The following is a 19,472-nucleotide window of genomic DNA, read 5'->3' as shown; positions in this document are numbered from 1 at the left end:
TCCCCATAATCACCATCGTCACCCTTGCTTCCAGAATTTTTAAATACTTATATCTACCTGCTCTCATTACCCCATCTACTCATTCTTTAAGCATCTCTCCAATATCCTATATTTTATTGACTCACTTCTAGTCCTCCTGCAGTCTCTGTTTAACTTTACATTCCTCTGTTTAACTTTTCATTATTACTGGTTTCCATGTCATAATCTTGTGATTCATAGTCATTGCTCTTTGTGTTTTGTCATTCTTGATACTAGAAACAGTTGAAAGTATTTGTTATGTATATATTTCTACTAGATTGTACATTCTGTGACATCAAGAACTCTGTACCGTATTTGAAAATGTGTACCTTGTTTAGGATAACAAGGGAGTCCAATAAATATATGTTGACTAAAAAAAACAAAATAAGATTGTATTACAATTTACATATACTTTTTTTCATCCATTACAATCAATTAGTTGGTAAAAGGGACAAAGACTTTGCTACTTCTATAACCTATGTGACTTGTCTTTATCACAAAGAAATACTCAAGAAGTTACTGTGAATGAATGAAAATTGTGAGGAGATCGCAGTGCTGTGAGAATTATTTACTTACGCTCCACAAAGGAAGTAAAGAGCATTCTAAACCTGCTGAGCCGACTACCTTCGTCCGCCCACATTCGTATCACTCCAACCCCTGTTTTAAGCATCACGTCATTGGCTACAGTGCTGCAAAACTTGGCTTTCAGATTTTCAATGGCACTGCTTCCATCGTACACGGCAACGAAGTTTCTCTTGCATTCATTCGAGTGCTCCATTTGATAATCTAGGAACCTCAAATAAATCTGTAACATTAAAACAAAGAAAAACACAGCTTTAAAAAAGACATTAATTTGAATCTTCTGGTTCTATTATCCACGCAACATGGTAGGCTGAATTATGATGGTGACAGGAAAAAAAAAAAACAACTCAGTATTCATCCATCCATCCATCCATCCATCCATCCATCTTCAAGTAGTTAGAAGAACTAAGACTAATGATCTGTTTCTTTGGTTGTCTTAATAATGGGAGCAAACATTAAGGAACGAAAAGTTTGTGTTTTGTCTATAAAGACATTTCTGCAATCTCCTGCAATCTCCTGAAAATTGGGAAAATTAAAGAATCACTCACAATTCTTTTATTCTGACAATCAATATGATTAATTGGTGAGTTTTCATGTTTGCTTCACATTTTTAAAACCTAAATTTAATGGCAAGATAATGCAACCTGCTTTTGCTGTAGCACATAAAACATTTTATCTTATCTATAACTTTTCATAACCATAATCACTCCTGTTAAATCCTGTCATTTATTTACTTATCCTATTATGTAAACTTTAAGATTTTACCCTGCAAGTAAAAGAGACTAGAACTCTAGTATCAAAGTTAACACTATCAGTATCCTATTTGGGTTAGTAACCTCTTTCTTCAAACTTCATAGGCAGGAAGTTACCTTTTAAAATACAATTGGCCCATTCTTGCTTCCGTGGAAGGACTAAAAAGACTGAACATTAACCTTTAGTTGTGAGCTTTCAAAAACTTTGAATATAATTTCTAAAAGAAGTGAATGAGATAGGTAGTCTTAACATGCAGGGAGGAAATTAAGGTTCAGAGAGAACCCCAACAGTCTGACTTTAGGGTGTGCACTTCCCATGCCCTCTACACACACAGCTCACCTTTTGGCTCTAGTTGCTCATATGTGGCTCTACAATGTAAACAAAGTTTTAGTGAGTAAAGAATAGATTCCTCTGATTTTCAATGAAGATATTTAATGAGCATTTACTTCCTAGTTGCCATCTCTGAGGAAGCAGTATGATGGCTTTGTAAAACAAAAATGTAATCCTAAAATACTTTGATAACATAAAACTAAGAGCAAGCAATGAAAAAAAATATAGCTCAGAGTTAAATCTGACCAGGTAGCTTCAGCTTATTTGAAACAACCAGTTTGACACTTTCATGAGAAAGGTAGTAAATAGGTGACAAAAAAGGATTTCCTTTACAAAACTCACAAAAATCCTCATAAATATATTTTAACATAGAAGAAATGTTTCTTAAATATATCATCTGTTCTCATTGATTTCTCTATCAACACTCTGCCTATGGTTCTGTGGTAGCAAGTATCAGTAATACTGTAAATATTTGTCTCCGTTAGATTCTAATTCCATTGAGAGGATCATATGCTAATCATATCCAGTATAATTCTTGCTCATAACACATAATGGATAAGTGACCAGGTTTCTAAAACTATGAATTGGTAGAGGGAAATACCAGGCAAAACAATCAAGAAATCAAAAGTATTTATTCCCCCTTTTTTTAAATCCAAAGAAACAATACTATACAAGGCAATAAAGAATGCTTTTTAAATATAATTTTCAAAAGAGTAAGTTTTAAGTCATATGACAAGAATGATATTTTATTGTGGTTCACATCCAGATACTGAAGTTAATTTCAACTAATTTCACAAAATATTTTCACCAATATGAATCTGACAAATTGAGATAGATGGAAGGGGTGGAATCGACTCTGATCTTACTCCAGATGTATGAGCTTTTACTAAAAGCTTTCCTGGCATTTAACACTTTTACTAAACCTGCCCTCTTAACTGTCTCTTATACCCTCCCTAGGGAGGTGGGAGATTTACTTGAATGGTGGAGATTTCGGTCTTTTTCCTCCCTCTTTCCCTGGACCAGTCAGTAGGAAACAGTGACCCAGGTAACTGGGTGTCATTTGCAGATTCAAGGAGAGTTTCCTAAACTTTCTTTGGAGTGGAATGGTTCAGTCCAGACATAGGTGGTAGGGGAACTGGTGGATAGGGAATTAGCAAGTGTCATTTGTCTCTCGTTGAGTTGTTTCCCTACCCTTTATTGCAACAAAGGGGCTGTTCTGAATCTTCACACACTCAATTGGTTCATTAACTCCAGAAGGGAAAAAGGATGCTATTTACAGGAAACCTCAAGACTCTGACAGAAATAAAATGAAATCTCCATAAGCCACAATTATTATAGAAGGGTCATTGATAAAAATGGACTACAACTTACTTGTATACACTTAAACATCAATGAATTTTTTTTTGTATTTTTATCTTTATAAGTGTATTTTTCTTTAACATCACCCCTTAACTAACTTACTACAATTTGAGTATTCATGGGTTATGGTGACCTTTAACATTTTTTAATTTAAATTTCTTAAAATAATCTACTTACTCATTTAATACTTAGTTTTAAAAATCTTATCTAATTCTCATGTCAATTGTGCATAATTTTTTTTTGTTTGCTTGTTTTTGTTTTTAAGATTTATTTATTTATTTATACAAGCACTGGGTATAGTCAGAAGTGCGGGAGGGTGAAAGAATTCACCAGAGCCGGAGGGGAGAGCAGAGCAGGCAGACTGACAAAATACACTGCTGAGGGGAGCAGCGGGCGGCAGGAAAGGTCTGGGCGGCAGGAGAGTTCTGCCCGCCATGTGGAGAGGTCTGTGCACCGTGTGGGACCCTTGCCCGAGGCCGGGGATCAAACTGGTGCTGCAGATGCTGTGGGCAGCTTCGCAGCCCAGCGCTCAAGCGCTGCGCCACCAGGCGAGGCCCTGTGCATAAATTTTTTAACTTTTGAAACTCAATTGACTTTTACTGAAGGTAACATTCACTGATAGTCAACTTTCCAGGTAAGACAACTAAAAATAAATGTTAAATTATTTGTTATTTTAATAAAGAAATGATAATTTTCACTTAAATTTTTAAATACTTAACTATTCTCAAAAAATAACTATTATTACAGACACAGCGGAAGCCCCCTATGTTCCCATTATCTTTCCTACATTTCTATTCCTGAGTTTGATTTTTTTTTTTTATTTTTTTTTTTTTTACAGAGGCATGTTTTATTTATTTTATTTGTTTGTTTGTTTGTTTTGTTTATACATGCACTGGGTACAGTCAGAAGCGCGGGAGGGTGAGAGAATTCACCAGAGCCAGAGCGGGGAGCAGAGCAGGCAGAAGGACTGAAGTACACTGCTGAGGGGAGCAGTGGGCGGCAGGAGAGGTCTGCGCGCCATGTGGGATCCTCCTCCAGTGGCCGGGGAGCAGCTGGGGATCGAACCGGTGCCGCAGAGGCTGCGGGCAGCTTCGCAACCCAGCGCTCAACCGCTGCGCCACCGGGGAGGCCCCTCCTGAGTTTGATTTTATAAATTTCTACGCATGCCTATTTTCATGTTTACATATTTATACAAATATATAGTATTTTTCTGTATATTTTAAAGTTTTATCAATTGTAGAGATTAATACTTATTCTGGATATTGGGCTTACTTTGACTTTTTAAAATATTAATACTGCTATATTCTTGCATTCTCATTATTCATATGTATGATTTCACTTCGGTGTATCTCTAGACATATACCTCCTATAGTGAAGGACATAAGCATTCTCAACTTTACCAGAGCATCCCAAATGGCTTTCCCAAGTGGTTATAGCAATTTGTCCTTCCACAGTCAGTTAAGAGTTGCTTCCATTACTCAATCCTTGTTGACATTTGGTCATGTGGAAACAGTAGGTCGTGTTAAGCAACATACTGTAAAAGTCTGATAAGTGAATAGTCATGTGCTAGTCACCCTAATCAGAAAGTTATAGCACGTCACGCATCCCAGGTCTCTTGTGCTTGCTGCTCCTTTACAGTTAAAACCTATCTCCAATCTTGATTCCTGACAACCAACGATCTGTCTGCTGTCCTATAATTTCATCCTTCCCAGAACTTCATAGTACACGAGTCTGGATTCCCTCACTTAGCATGATGCATCTGAGCTTCTGTTATTACATGTATTAATAGTTTGTTCCCTTTTAAAGTTGAATAGATTTCAGTGTATGGATATACCACAGCTTATTTTTTAACAGCCAAAGACCATTTTGACTGTTTCCAGGTTTTGTTTTTTATGGATAAAGTTGCTATAATGGTATATGTACCAGTTATTTTTTTATTTTTCCTGGATATCCATCCAGAAGTCTGCTGAATCACATAGTAACTTTATGTTTTCCAAAGTAGCTATATCATTTTTGCATTTCCATCCAAGTTGTTAGGATTTTTCAGTTGCTCTACATAGTTCTCAGCACTTGGCTCTATCAGTTTCTATTACAGTTTTTCCGGGGGTTGGGGGGTGGGCAGTACAGAGCAATCTTATTCTGGTTTTAATTGGCACTTTTGTAATGACTAAATCTACCTATTTTTAAATTGGGTTGTTTGCTTCTGTGGAGTTTTGAGCTCTGGATTAAAGTTTTTTGATAAGTAATTTGCAAATAACTTCCCAGTTGTTGGATTTTCTTTCCACTTAAGAGTCTCTGACAGAGAAAAAGCTTTAATTTTAATGAAGTGTTATTTGTAAGTTTTTCTTTTATGGATTCTCCCTTTGTTTTTGCATCTAGGAACTCTGCTTAACAGAAAGTCATAAAGTCACAAGTCATAAAAATTTTCCCCTAAAAGTTTTAAAATTTTATATTTATTTTCAGGATTCATTCCGAGTTAAATTTTGCATAAGGAAAGCACTAGGTTTAGACCAACATTTTTGTTTTTTCATATGGATGGCCGATTGTTCCAGCACTATTTGCTGGAGACTATGCATTCTCCACTGAAATGTTTTTGTATATCTGTAAAATCTTAACTAGTCATATATGTAAGAAATGGTTCTGGGGCTGGGCTGTGGTTCCACCGATCTATGTGTCCATTCTTTTGTCAGTGCCACACTCTGTTGTGGTAGCAAGTCTTCTGTTCTTGAAATTTCTTGGGTTTTTACTACACTCTGGAAAAAAATCTGTTGATATTTACAAAAATAAACCTGGGGTTGTGATAGGAATTGTATACATCGGAATGCATCAATTTTAGAGGAATTGATATTTTAACATTATTAGGTCCATTGCTACATGTATCTACATTTAGGTTTTCCTAAATGTTAGGGTCTCCAGTCTATGTCTCCCTATGTAGGTTTTCATTGAATTTCAGTTTACAATGCTGATTATATTTTTCTGGAGGGTGTGCTTCAAATGGTACTGCTTATTTATTTTTGAGCTCCAAATTGTTCATTGCTAGTATATAAAATTACTTTACAAATTTACTTTTGCAATATAATTAACATGTAATTCTAAAATGAGATATAAATAACATTAGTTTCAGGTCTACCACATAATGATTCAATATATAAGCATATATTGCAAAATGATCACAATAAATCTAGTTAATATTCATTACCACATGCAGTTACAAATTTGTTTTTCTTGGGATGAGAACTTTTAAGATCTACTCTTAGTAATTTTCAAATATATAGTATATTATTAGCCATAGTAGCATGCTGTATACATTATCCCCAGACTTATTTATTTTATAACTGGTAGTTTGTACCTTTTGCATCTTCACCAATTCTCGCTGGCAACAATCAATCTGTTTTCTGTATGTATGAACTCAGTTTTTTCTTATATATTCCTCTGGTGAGATCACAGTATTTTCCTTCTTCTGGCTTATTTTACTTAGCATAATGGCCTCAAATTCCATCCATGTTGCTGATAAAATAGCAAGATTTCCTTCCTTTTTATGGCTGAAAAGTAGTCCAGCGTATATGCCACATTTTCCTTTTTTTATTCATCCATCAACAGACACTTAGGCTGCTTCCATGTCTGGACTATTGTGATTTTGCAATGAACATGGAGGTGCAGCTATCTTTTTTAGTTAATGTCTTCATTTCCTTCATATAAATACCCAGAGGTGGAACTGCTGATTCATATGGTAGTTTTAATTTTTTGAGGAATTCCATACCATTTTTTGATAGTGACTACACTATTTACATTTGACTGAAAGAGTTCTTTCAGTCACATCCATACTAACACCTGTTCTTTCTTTCCTCTTGATAATAGCTATTCTGTTTGGCTGTGTGCCTCATCCTGGTTTTGATTAGTATTTCTCTCTGATTAGTGATGCTGTGTGCCTTTTCATTTACTTGTTAGACATGTATATGTCTTCTTTGGAAATGTTTATCTAGATCCTGTGCCCATCTTAAGCAGATTGTTTATTTTATTGAGTTGCATGAATTACTTCTAGATTTTGGATATTAATTCCTTATCAGATAAATGACTTGCAAATATTTTCTCCCATTTACTCCGCTGTCTTTTCATTTTATGTTTTCCCATGCGATGTGAATCTCTTTTAGTTTGAGGTAGTTCCAATTGTTTTTGCTGTCAAATTCAAAAAAACCATTGCTAAGACTGATGGCAGCTTGTCACCTGTGTTTATTTCTAGGAGTTTTATGATTTCAGGTGTTCAAGTTTTTAACCCATTTTAATTTTTATGCATGTATATCAGATAGTGCTCCTGTTTCTTTCTTTTGCATATGACTGAGCAGTTTTCCCAACATCATTTATTGAAGAGACTGTCCTTTTTCCACTATATATTTTGGCTTCTTTGTCATATTTGACCACAAATGTGGGCTTATTTCTGGGCTTTCTATTCTGTTTAATTACTTTGTATCTGTTTTTATGACAGTGCCATTCTACTTCGTACAATCCTGTAATAGAGTACAATTAGGAAGTGTGAGATGCTTCCAGTTTTTGTTTTTAAGACAGCTTTGATGAATTAGGGTCTTTTATTTCATACAAACTTTAAATTTTTTCGCTCTCTTTATGGAAAAATGCCACTGGAACTTTGATAGGCATTGCACTGAATATGTAGGTTACTTTGGGTGGCGGAAATATTTTAACAATATTAATTCCTCTAATTCACAGGATATCTTTCCATTTATTTGTCTCCTTTAATCTTTCTCAATAAAGTCTTCAATTTTTCAGTGTATCAGCCTTTAAACTCCGTGGTTAATTTTATTCCTAGGTATTTTATTTACCTTGATGTAACTATAAATGTGATTTTTTTCTTGATTTGTCATTCTGATAATTTGGTATCAGTTTATAAAAACATAACTGGTTTGTGTATACAGATTTTTATTCTCTGCAACCTTACTGAAATTTATGTTCTAATAGTTTTTGGGTGACGTTTTCAGGTTTTTCTGTATATGCCACCTGCAAACAGACAATTTCATTTCTTCCCTTTCAATTTTGAAGTATTTTTTTCATGTCTAATTTCTCTGGCATGGACTTCTAATACCATGTGAAGTAGAAGTGAGAGGCTATCCTTGTTTTGTTCCTAATCTTAGAGGAAAAGCTTTCAGCTTCCCACCACTGAGCATGATCCTAGTTCTGGGTGTGTCATGTCTGCCCTTTAAGTAAGTTCTCTCAATATCTACTTTGTTGGGAGTTTTTCTAAGTGGATGCTGACTTTGTCAAATACTTTTTCTGCATCTACTCTGAAATAATCATGTTTAGCCTTCATTAATGTGATGTATCCTACTGCTTGATTTGTGGATGTTGACCTCTATACATCCCTGGAATAAATTCTACTTGATTCATGGTGCAGGGCCCCTTTATGTTTTGTTGCATTCAATTTGCTGTCATTTTGTTGCATTTTTTGGTGCCCATGTACATCAGGGATGTTGGTGGGTAATTCTCCTTCCTTGTGGCATCCTTGTCTGGTTTTAATATCAGGGTAATGCTGGCCTTGTAAAATGACCTTAAAATTGTTCCCTCGCTTTATTTATTTATTTTTGGAAGAGTGAGAAGGACTGGTATTCCTTCTTTGAATGTCTGGTAGAATTCAGTGAGGTCATCTGATACTGGATGTGCTTGGTGAGAGGTTTTTAATTACTGATTCACTCTCCTTACTAGCAATCAGTCTGTTCAGAGTTTCTGTTGTTTTTTTTTTTTTCCTCCATATTTTAGTCTTAGTAAGTTGTATGTTTCTAGGAATTTATCCATTTCTTCTAGGTTGTCCAGTTTTGGGAGTATTTTTGTTCAGTCTCTTGGTGTCAGTAATGTCACTTAATGAGAGTCCTCACTATTTTCTTGGTGACTCCTGGTAAAAAGTTTGTAAATTTATTTTTAATGAAAAATAGCTCTTAGCTTCATTGCTCTTTTCTGCTGTCTTTTCCATTTCTATTTTATTTAATTCTACTCTTATCTTTGCTACTTCCTTTCTTCTACTGACTTTGGGCTTTGTTCTTTTCCTCCTTCATTGAGGGGAAAATACAGGTTGTTTGAGATCTCCTTACTTTAGGGATTTATGGCAATGAACAACCTTTAGAACTGCTTTTGCAGCACCCTTTTAGTTTTGGTATGTTTAATTTCACTTTCATTTGCCTCAAAGATCACTATTCTATTATGTCACGTAAGGCCAAAATTTCCTTATTTTCTGTCTGGATGACCTACTCATTGATGAAACTGGAGTATTAAAGGGCTCCTACTATTGTGTTGCTGTCTCTCTCTCCTTTTAGGTCTGTTAACATTTACTTTTTTGTATCTTGCTGCTCCTCTGTTAGTATAGTTTATATATAAAATTGTGTAAATTTGGTAAAAGTTTACTCAAAATTCCTATTTATTTAATTTTGGTGATTTTCTTTGGATATACATGTAAACATCTGTTACGTATTTCAAAAAATTGTCTAGGCTGTTTATAAATTTATTAGCAAAGAATTACTCATATTACTCCTCTTACAGCTTAAAAAACAGATTATATAAAATTTCAAACATGCAAAATCATAAAAAATAGTATCAATCTTGCTTTACCATACCCCTCTCCACTTCTGCCTTTCATGTATTTAGTTTGAGAAAAATTCAAGTGATGTTTCAAATGTAAACAGTTACGTATATATTGTGAAAGATCACTTAAAAATAACCTCAAACCAAATAATTTCTTAGTATCAAATACCAGTGTTCAGAATTCTAATTGTCTCTTAATATTAATAGTTCCCCTTTGAATTCACAGGTACATCAGACTTTCATATTCTTTTAATCTGTTTCCCTGCTGCTTCCCCCTCAACTCCCTCCACTCCCTTGTCATTTACTGAAGAAAAACTCTGGCTGTTTTTCTTTTGCTTAGATTTATTTCACAGTTGGCTTATAAAAGTTTTTGATCTCTGCTGTGGCTGATTTATGACTTCTCCATTTCTAATTTATGTCTTCTTTCTCTAGACCAACCTGATTAGAGTATGTTGAGGTATTATCTTTGTTTTTACAAAAAGCCAGTTTTTGATTGTATTTATTTTTAAACTTTGTTTTAAATTTCATTTAATTGTGCTTCTTAGTGATTGATCTTTACTTTCTTTGGATTTTTGGTCATTCTTTTAACTTTGGAGTTGATTCATAGCTCATTAAATCTTTTCCTTCTTCCACAGGAAGCATTTATGGTCATAAATTCCCTCAAAATGCTATTTTTAGGTTTTTTTTTTTAAGATTTATTTTATTTGTGCATCTAAGAACTGGGGTATAGGCCAGAGGTGTGTCTTGGGGGGTGGTGAGAGGATTCACCAGAGCCAGAGTGGGGAGCAGAACAGGCAGATGGACTGAATGAAATACATTGCTGAGGGGAGCAGCAAGTGAGACAGGAGAGGTCTGCTGCACCATGTGGGTAGCTCCCTGGCCGGGGATTGATCTTGTGCTGCAGTGGCTGCTGATAGCTTCACTGTGCTGAGACTTAACCCATTGTGGGACCAGGGAGGCCCTATTTTAAATTTTGATGTGTAATATTTTCATCATTATTGAGCTTTTTAAAAATGGAGTTTAAAATATGTTCAAATACTGATTTCTTCTGTGACCAATGAATTGCTAAATTGGTATAGTATTAAATTTCTTTTTTAAAAAAATATTTATTTATTTATTTATTTGTTTGTTTGTTTGTTTATTTATACAAGCACTGGGTACAGTCAGAAGCGAGGGAGGGTGAGAGAATTCACCAGAGCCAGAGCGGGGAGCAGAGCAGGCAGAGTGACGAAGTACACTGCTGAGGGGAGCAGCGGGCAGCAGGAGAGGTCTGCGCGCCATGTGGGACCCTCGCCCAGTGACCAGGGAACAAACCGGTGCTGCAGAGGCTGCGGGCAGCTTCACAACCCAGCGCTCAACCGCTGCGCCACCGGGGAGGCCCTATAGTATTAAATTTCTAAACATATGAGGGTTTTAAGGCTATCTTTTGATTGCTGATTCTTAATTTGATTGTACTTTTGTTAGAGGAGTGCTTGACATATATATGTCAAGCAAGTATATATTTCAGATACTCTTTTTTTTTAAAACTGAGAATTCTCATTTTTTTAAATTGATGCTCCATATGGAAAATCAGAAGAGGGTACACTCACTGTATTGCTAAACAGGCTAGTTTGCTCATGCGGGTTAGGTTTCAACTAGTTCATTCAATCCCTGGACTATAGCATTGGTCTAATCAGAGTTGAAAAATAAGGACTTTAACTTTGCCTTCTCCGTTTACTAGGTTATAGCCCCTTCATCTTTAAAATGTTGGAAGTCTTGAGAAAGAACAGATAGAGTTAAGTTTGTTTTTTTTTGCTTTTGACTAGATTTCTATAGGGGTATGTTAAAAACATGACTGAATTTTTTGTTGCAGACCAGTTATTGTAGTTCACAGTGAAAAGCTTGGTTCTTCATAAATTGTCCTTTCCACTTAGGCAATTCCCCTATAGTAGAAGGGCTTGAATGGTCTAAGAGCAATCCTTGGCATTTCTCGATGATTAGGCCAGAAGGAAGTAGGATGTCAGACACCCTTTTTTACTCTGTATGGATTAGTTTTTATAAATGTGTCATGCATCATGCTTGCAGAGAATGTATGTTCTCTGGATTTTGGGAGGAAGGTACCATGTCCCATTAGGCATACTGTTAAATGTCCTGAGCCTTACTAATTTTTTTATGCTTATTAATGACTGACGTGAAAAAAATTGCCCATTTTAATGGTGGATTTGTCTATTACCCCTGGCAATTTTTAATTTATGCTTTGTTCATTTTGAAGCCATGTTAATACATAAATTTAAAATTATTATATCTTCCTTGTGTGAATCAGTGTCCTGATTTCTACTTTAACAACTATATCAGCTCTCTTTGGGTATTTGTCTAACATATCCTATTTTTATAGTTTCAAAATTTCCTGTACTTATCTTGAAACAGGATATTTGGATTTTAGCTATAGCAGTTGGTCCAATAATTATTTTTGCCACAAAATTCAATTTTACCTCAGTCTGGAAGGACAGTTTAGTAGCATATGGAATTCTGGAATCTTAGATTGCCAGTTGTTTTCCTGAGCACTCTGAAGACAGTAGTACATTGTCTTTGTGTTTCCACTGAGTGGTCAGAAAAGTCATGACACATTTTTTGCTTGAAAACCAGAAAAATAAGTCATGACTTTTCAATCTGCTATTGATGCTGCTGATGTCACTCCTTCATAGGGAATCTCTTTTCTCTCTAGTGGTTTGAAAGATTTTTCTCACTGTCTATGGTGCCCAGTGGGTATGAGCTTAAAAACATTTTATTTCTTGTCCTGGGAGTTACTGTGTGTCACCTTTTGGTCAACTCTTGAAAATTTTCTTAATAAATGCCACTCCTCAGAACTACATTCTGGGTAATTTCAACAGACCTTTCAATAGGCATAAATTTTACTTGTATTAAGTTCTATTTGATTATTTTTCAAGTGTACCTAGTTATCTTTTTCTCATCTTTTTGATTCCTCCTTGTGGGATATTTAAAACATGTAAATTCTTGAGGATCTAAAAAACCTGCTGCTGTTTATGTCTATTACTCTTGCTTGTGACTGGCTGTATACTGGCCTGTTTTCCAGTTTTGGTTATGAGCTTGCCTTTAGCAACATTTTACCTAAGGTAATCCTGTAGCCTCCATGGTTATTTTGCATTTACTTTTTCCAGGCGCCTCAAAGATTTTATGAATCCAGAACCTTTTTGCTAATTTGGGAGCTTAGTGATTTCTGGATTGAGTAGGAAATAAAAATTCAAATCCCAAACTCTAATAAAAACAGGCTTCTAAGTATAAAGTTTTAGAGGAGACACCATCTATACCTATACCCCAACACCAAGCCTAGAAAGAGAGGTTGCTTTGTTACCAACCTGCTGTAGTGGAAGATTCTTTCTAACCTATCATTTCATGGCAATCAACTCCCTCTGAGGTTGTGGCTTTGTGTGAGTGATTTGACAAAGGTCACATGGACCTCAGGCCTTTTCTCTTCCCTCCCTGTCCCAGCGTGACCAGTAATACCAAGCTCCCAGCACATCTCTCCCTGAATAGTCAGAGGCTACTGAATAGTCAGAGGCTACTGAGACCAGCAAAGGATATTTGTACCATCAATTTCAGTTTATCGCTCTGGTTTACAGTTGTCTCTCTTCATTTCTGTAGTCCATGAATTACCTTCTATTTAGGAGCTTATGCATAATTTTAAGAGGGTATTTTATATATTTTATCCAGTGTCTCCAGGTGTTTTGTGACAGATAGGTTTTCAGGTTATCTAATCATTCATATGATCATAACTATAAATTTTTCTAATGCTTTAAGGGTTTGTTCTCCTGCCCTCACTTTTTATGTCCATACACACTAAATATAATTTAAATTGTGTTGATATTCCTCTAAGTAGAAATATAAAAACAAGAGGCAAAAGTAGTTAGCAACCAATCTCAATATGCCAGAGTTATTAAAAACATCCCTCCCTGGATTATTTTCCAATAAAAGCTGCATATGATCAGCATGGTAACCACACAGGTCTAAGAACAATGTATTTGTGTTTTGGTTCTTACAAAGCTATGACTAACTCTAATACCTTTGCAGGCTACTTTAACCTTCTGTGAACTGTTTTCCTTGTCATAAAAAGTTTTTAATGAATCATTGATCATACTGACCAATACTTAACACTCTCCATTGCGAATGTCGAAATTTTAAGAATCTAAACATTCTTAAAATGAGAATCTTACGTACGTGTGGAATTCTTAAAATATATATTCTATTTTATTTAAGTACACAATGCTGAGATCTTAGGAGGTGCCTATAATGTGACTGAAACAACTGTTTAAAATAGTTATAATATTAGTTTATACAATAGTAAACATATGTATATATCAAAGTGATACATTATACAAATCATGTCTTAGTATGTGCTGCTCTGAAGTGACTCTACACAAGAGTACCTTAGCTTTTGGCGTAGCTTTAATGGTCCATATACAATCAACGGCTTGGCCTGGTTTCGTTTTCTCTTCTTGTTCTACCTGACTAGAACGTACTATTCCATCAGCTCCTGAGAGTTCAAACTGGCAATCTAGAAAGAATAGATGGATGAAGTTCAAAGGAAAATAAGACTGATCCAAAATTCCATGAGGAAAAAGAGGTAATATACTAAACCTGGGATGGGATTTAAAATACCTCCTAAGTAAGTAAAGTCTGGATCTGTAACAGAAAAAAGAAAATCATTGCATTGAAATATATTACAGAAACTCTAAGGTTTGATATCCTAAGTTATGTCTAAAGCTACATTTAACATTAATAACAAATCAACAAAGTTTTCATTGGTATAGACTACTGGTCTACACTGGTTATTTATAGGCATATTCAGTGCTCACTCATAGGATCAACATTTAAAAAATGATGTTTATACTTCTGAATTCACCATGAAAACTGTGCTACCACAAAACTCATAACTCTGTCAAGAACAGTAGCTAATGCAATGACAAATGAATGAATAAACAAAATGTGGTACATACAATATCATGGAATATTATTCATTCTTAAAAGGGAATGAGATTCTGACAACATGGATGAACCTTGAGACATTATCATAAGTGAAATAAGCAAGACACAAGGGAAAAATATTGAGTGGTTTGGCTTACTGAGGTGCCTAGAGAAATCCAATTCATAGAGAAATTAAATACCAGGAGCTGGTGAGAGAGGGGCTGGGGAGCTCATATTTAACAGGTACAAAGTTTCAGCTTGAGTTGACAAAAAAGTTCTGGAAATGGAAGAAATGATGGCTGCACAACACTGAATGTACTTAATTTCAGTGAATTGCATACTTCAAAACAGTTAAAATGGTAAATTTTATGCTATGTATAATTTATCATGCACTTACAAAAAGTAGTGACTAGTGAGCTTTTTATCTTTTTTCTTAAGAGAGACAGATAACTAATACATGGGATTTTCTGGCCTGTGAAGTAATTTGTAGAAGATTAAGAACCAACAGTTTATGTCAAATAACTGATTTAATTAAGTTGTTCAGATAATTTATTCTGAACGAAATCAATTAGCCGAAGGAATTGATACTTTAGTATCAAAAAGACATGTTACAAAATCTTATATATCAAGAAGATCTTTGCACATAATCTTAAGACTATCTCAAAGAACAGACATTCAAAATAATGCTTGTAGTGATTTGAATGTTTCAAGTATTAAAACAACAAAATCAGGCAGCATTATATGAAAAAATTTTTTATTTGGAAAAAGTAGCTGTTTTTTTATGTATCTATGAGAGTAACTTTTTATGGCTTACGGTTAAAATATAGAGAAATTAAAATACGTAGGATTCCTAGGCTGTATTACCTTATATTTGCATTTTATAGTACTTTAAGAGTTTTTACATACATTATGTTTAAAATCATGCTAATGACAAAGTCATCATCAGGAGGATAATGTAATACTCTGTTTTATAGATGAAGAAGCTGATTAAGAGAGAGAATATGATTTTCTTAGCTCATAGAATGAATGGCAAAGCCAGGACTATTTCTGTTTTCTCTATAGCTTTTCTTGCTCTACCTTGTTATCTTTATAATGTGGGCAAGGATTCCATAATTTTATCACTAAAGGAAAAATAAACATGTCAAAATAAATAGGAAAGGCACAATTGGATATATCATGGCCCTGTCTACTTATTTAAAGACCTACTTATAACAATGATGAAAAATCAGTGAATTTCTCAAGGCTACTGATAATATTTGATGAAGTACAGGCTTTTTTTTTTGAGTTTCAGATATTTATTAATCAGTGTGAACCTCAACGTAATATTTTAGCATGATTTCATTCATTGAGAGGGAACTATTTTCTGGTTAAGTTGAAAATTGTGCCAATGGCTTCTGCAATACCTTCATTTTAAGCAGCTTTATAGTGAAAGACTTCAGTTAGAAATCTTGCCCCTCTTCTGCAGTTTGCTGTCATCTACATTCACTGCGCAGAGCGTGTATTGACCATTAACACCCAGTTTAGTCCAAGGTTCTAGATTGTTCTTTCTGTCCCAAGTGACATCTAGATTGAACAAAGCCAGCTCCAATAAATGCGAAGAGGGGATCAAGCTAGGTTGCTCCTTGGTCTGGCTGATGGTCTGGTGGAGCTTGGTTATGGGAGAGACCTCAGGCCAGGAAGGAGAGAAAAAATCTGCAAGATCTGGGACCAAGTCTTTTTCAAGGCAGAGGCTCTGAATAGATTGCTACTTCCTGGAAATAACTAGGATGATTCTGGAAATTTTGACTGATAATGACAATATCCTAGAATTCTTGCTAACATAGGAAGAAATGGATTAATTTACCAAATAGCTGAGGTGTTATTACCCCTTTTAGCAAGGTTAGTTTATTAAGTTAAAAAGTCTCAAAGATGTGTTTTAAATTAAGCTAAAAATCCCCTGCGAAAAATTTGTTCAGTATGTAATTTGATAACCATTCCTAAAATATTGAAATTAAAGACAACAATTTTAATAAGAATTGAGCATCATTATATACAATAAATTATATATTGAAATAGGTTTTGCAGGCTAATTAAAAGACTGAGACATTTTAGGCTAGCAATTTTTCATTCTGGCAGCTTAGTATATATAGTCTCTATTTGAACTTTTCAAAACAAGATTCTGTTTTAGACATCTGCTTATACTTTTTTAAAAATTACTTTTATTGTAGTAAAATAATATTTAGCCTTTTAGCCATATTTAAGTGTACAATTAACTGGCATTAAAATGCATTCACAATATTGTGGAATCATCACCACCATCTATTTAAGCAAAAATTAAAAGGATAAAATTTTAATATGGTGCAGCAATTGGGCTCCTTTATATTTGCCCTAATGAGTTAAAAACTTGCCCATACAAAAATTTGCATGTGAATGTTTATAAGTAGGCTTATTCACGATTGCTAAAACTTGGAACCCTAAACCTTAGTTTATTACTAAGTGAAAGAAGCCAATTTGAAAAGGCTACCCACTATGTGATTCCAACTTCATGATATTCTGGAAAGAGCAAGACTGAAGACAATAAAAAGCTTAGTGGTTGCCAGGGATTTGAGGTGGGAGGGATGACTAGGTAGAGGCACAGAGGATTTTTAGGGCAGTGGAAATAATCTGAATTGACACTATAGTGGTGGAGACATCATTTTGCATTCGTCCAAACACAGAATGAATAACACAAAAGAATGAGTCCTACTGTAACTATGGACTCTGGAAGACAGCCATGTGTCAATGAGGGCTCATTGATTGTAATGAATATGCTATCCTGGTGCAGAATGTCTTATGTTTGTGGGGGCAGAGGGAAGGGTCAGTGGCAAAGGTAATTCCTTTTGCTCAGTTTTGCTGTGAACTTAAACCTGTGCTAAAAAATAAAATCTCTAAGTTTTGCTTTTTGAAAATGTTATTCTTCTGACATTGAGAAGATAAATACTGAAGTAACCATAAAAAATTCCCTGAACAGGTGTACTTATAGGAAAAAAAAAGTAGACTAAGTTGTTTAGATAAAAAAGCAGGTAGTACAGGGCCTCCCCTGGTGGCGCAGCGGTTGAGCGCTGGGCTGCGAAGCTGCCTGCAGCCTCTGTAGCGCCGGTTCGATCCCCAGCCACAGGCAAGGGTCCCACATGGCGTGCAGACCTCTCCTGCTGCGCCTGCTGCTCCCCTCAGCAGTGTATTTCGTCACTCTGCCTGCTCTGTTCCCCGCTCTGGCTCTGGTGAATTCTCTCACCCTTTTGTGCTTCTGACTGTACCCAGTGCTTGTATAAATAAATAAACAAACAAATAAATAAACAAATAAATAAATAAATAAATAAAAATTAAAAAGAAAAAAGCAGGTAGTACAGTTGCATGGACAGCAGGAGCTCGGTTGCGTGACACAAACAAAGAAAATACAGAAAACAACTGAAGGCATACACACCAGATTGTTCACTCTGGCTTTTTTATATACAGATTGGTAAGATTATGAATATTTTCTTTTCACTTGGATATAATTTAACTTCTTTAAATTAAGAAATTCCTTGCATGCAAAAATAAATAAAGCAAAAAGAATGTATAATTGTTATACTGTCACTTCTTCATTTTGTGACTTTGTAAGCTCTTTGAAGAGCAGCAATTCGTGTTACTTTGTGTTTCCCGTAGGAGCTATGTAGACTATCCATTCTCACTTACCATGGGGTAGGTAAAATAGGTAAAATAGACTGAATAGGGCTCCCTGTCACCCCTATCCAAAATGTCTATACCCTAATTCTCAGCTTATATATTTTACCTTACATGGCAAAAATAAAGAGCGATTGTTACAAGGCAAAGTAAGAGATAAATCAAGGACTGATGAGAAGAGAAGGTGGTGTGAAGATGGAGACAGAGTTGGAGTGAGGTGGTGACAACCCAGGAATACTTGAGCAAGAGCAGAAGTTAAAAGAGGCGGGAATGGATTCTTCCCTTGACTTCCTAGATGGAATGTGGCCCACTGGATTTTGGACCTTTGGCCTCTAGTACTTTAATTCAAGAGAATGTTTCTGTCATTTTCAGCTGCCAATGTGTGGTGTTTAGTCATGGCAACCTCAGGAGAGTAGCCCAGAGGTATTCCTGTTTTACTAACAGCAACTCACAATTCTGTACTGTTTTTTTACAGCTTGGTGGCTGAGAAAGGATTCAAACCCAGATCTTTTGCCTCCAGTGTAGAACAGTAGTCTTCCTATTGCTCATTATATTCTAGAGATTATTTAGTTAAATGAGCAGTTAATTTAATAAGTCTAATGGAAAAATCTGCCAATATAACATTGGCTATGATGATGAAATTAAGACAATTTTATGAATTTTTAAAAATAGATTCATTTTGGTGTTTCTGGCCTTCATATATACTCTAAAACATAAATACATCTAAGAAAAAATGTGATACCATCTATTATACGTTTTAAAATTTAAATAATAAAGTTCTGTTTCCACATTTATTTATTCATGGGATGATTTCCCTGCACCTTACCAATTTCCTTAATGCCTTGATTTGCTTAACTCAACAAAATTTTCTCTTTTTTAAACTTAAGATTCTAAGGCCAGAATAAGAACTAACCACTGAAAAGAAAACTTCGTTACCTGGAATAAATGAGTATTTTGCTCGAAATCCCAGTCCTTCAAGTTCTTCATCAGAACTAAACTTAATCCACATGAATCTTCCTGTTGATCTAATTAATGGAGGGCTTTTCACACCACAGTACCGATCTATAAGTGGAGAAAAACCAAATGGCCCATCTCGAACTTCCAAGTGATCAAACCGACATTCAAATGATGGTTCTATGTAATAATGTTCATCAAAGGTCAACTCTATTCTTTGACGAGGAGCAGCTGGGAAATAAGAATAAGCA

The 19,472-nt window shown here is 35.1% G+C and overlaps 1 protein-coding gene across 2 annotated transcripts in view; it reads right to left on the bottom strand.

The window, feature by feature from the left end:
• Nucleotides 1–19,472, bottom strand: part of NETO2 (neuropilin and tolloid like 2) — a gene marked incomplete at both ends in the record, with an annotated part of 54,375 nt that overhangs the window by 22,557 nt on the left and 12,346 nt on the right. The window contains 4 exons of one of the 2 annotated variants that reach the window (XM_084257252.1): nt 595–823; nt 14,049–14,176; nt 14,260–14,304; nt 19,204–19,452. In XM_084257252.1, the coding sequence (XP_084113378.1) occupies nt 595–823; nt 14,049–14,176; nt 14,260–14,304; nt 19,204–19,452 (651 nt within the window). The remainder of the gene's footprint in view (nt 1–594; nt 824–14,048; nt 14,177–14,259; nt 14,305–19,203; nt 19,453–19,472) is intronic. The other variant, XM_084257253.1, reaches the window with a different exon arrangement.

The sequence above is a fragment of the Talpa europaea genome (assembly GCF_964194135.1).
Source record: "Talpa europaea genome assembly, chromosome: 16".
Taxonomy (NCBI): Eukaryota; Metazoa; Chordata; class Mammalia; order Eulipotyphla; family Talpidae; genus Talpa; species Talpa europaea.
This window is presented reverse-complemented; position numbering and strand designations above follow the sequence as displayed.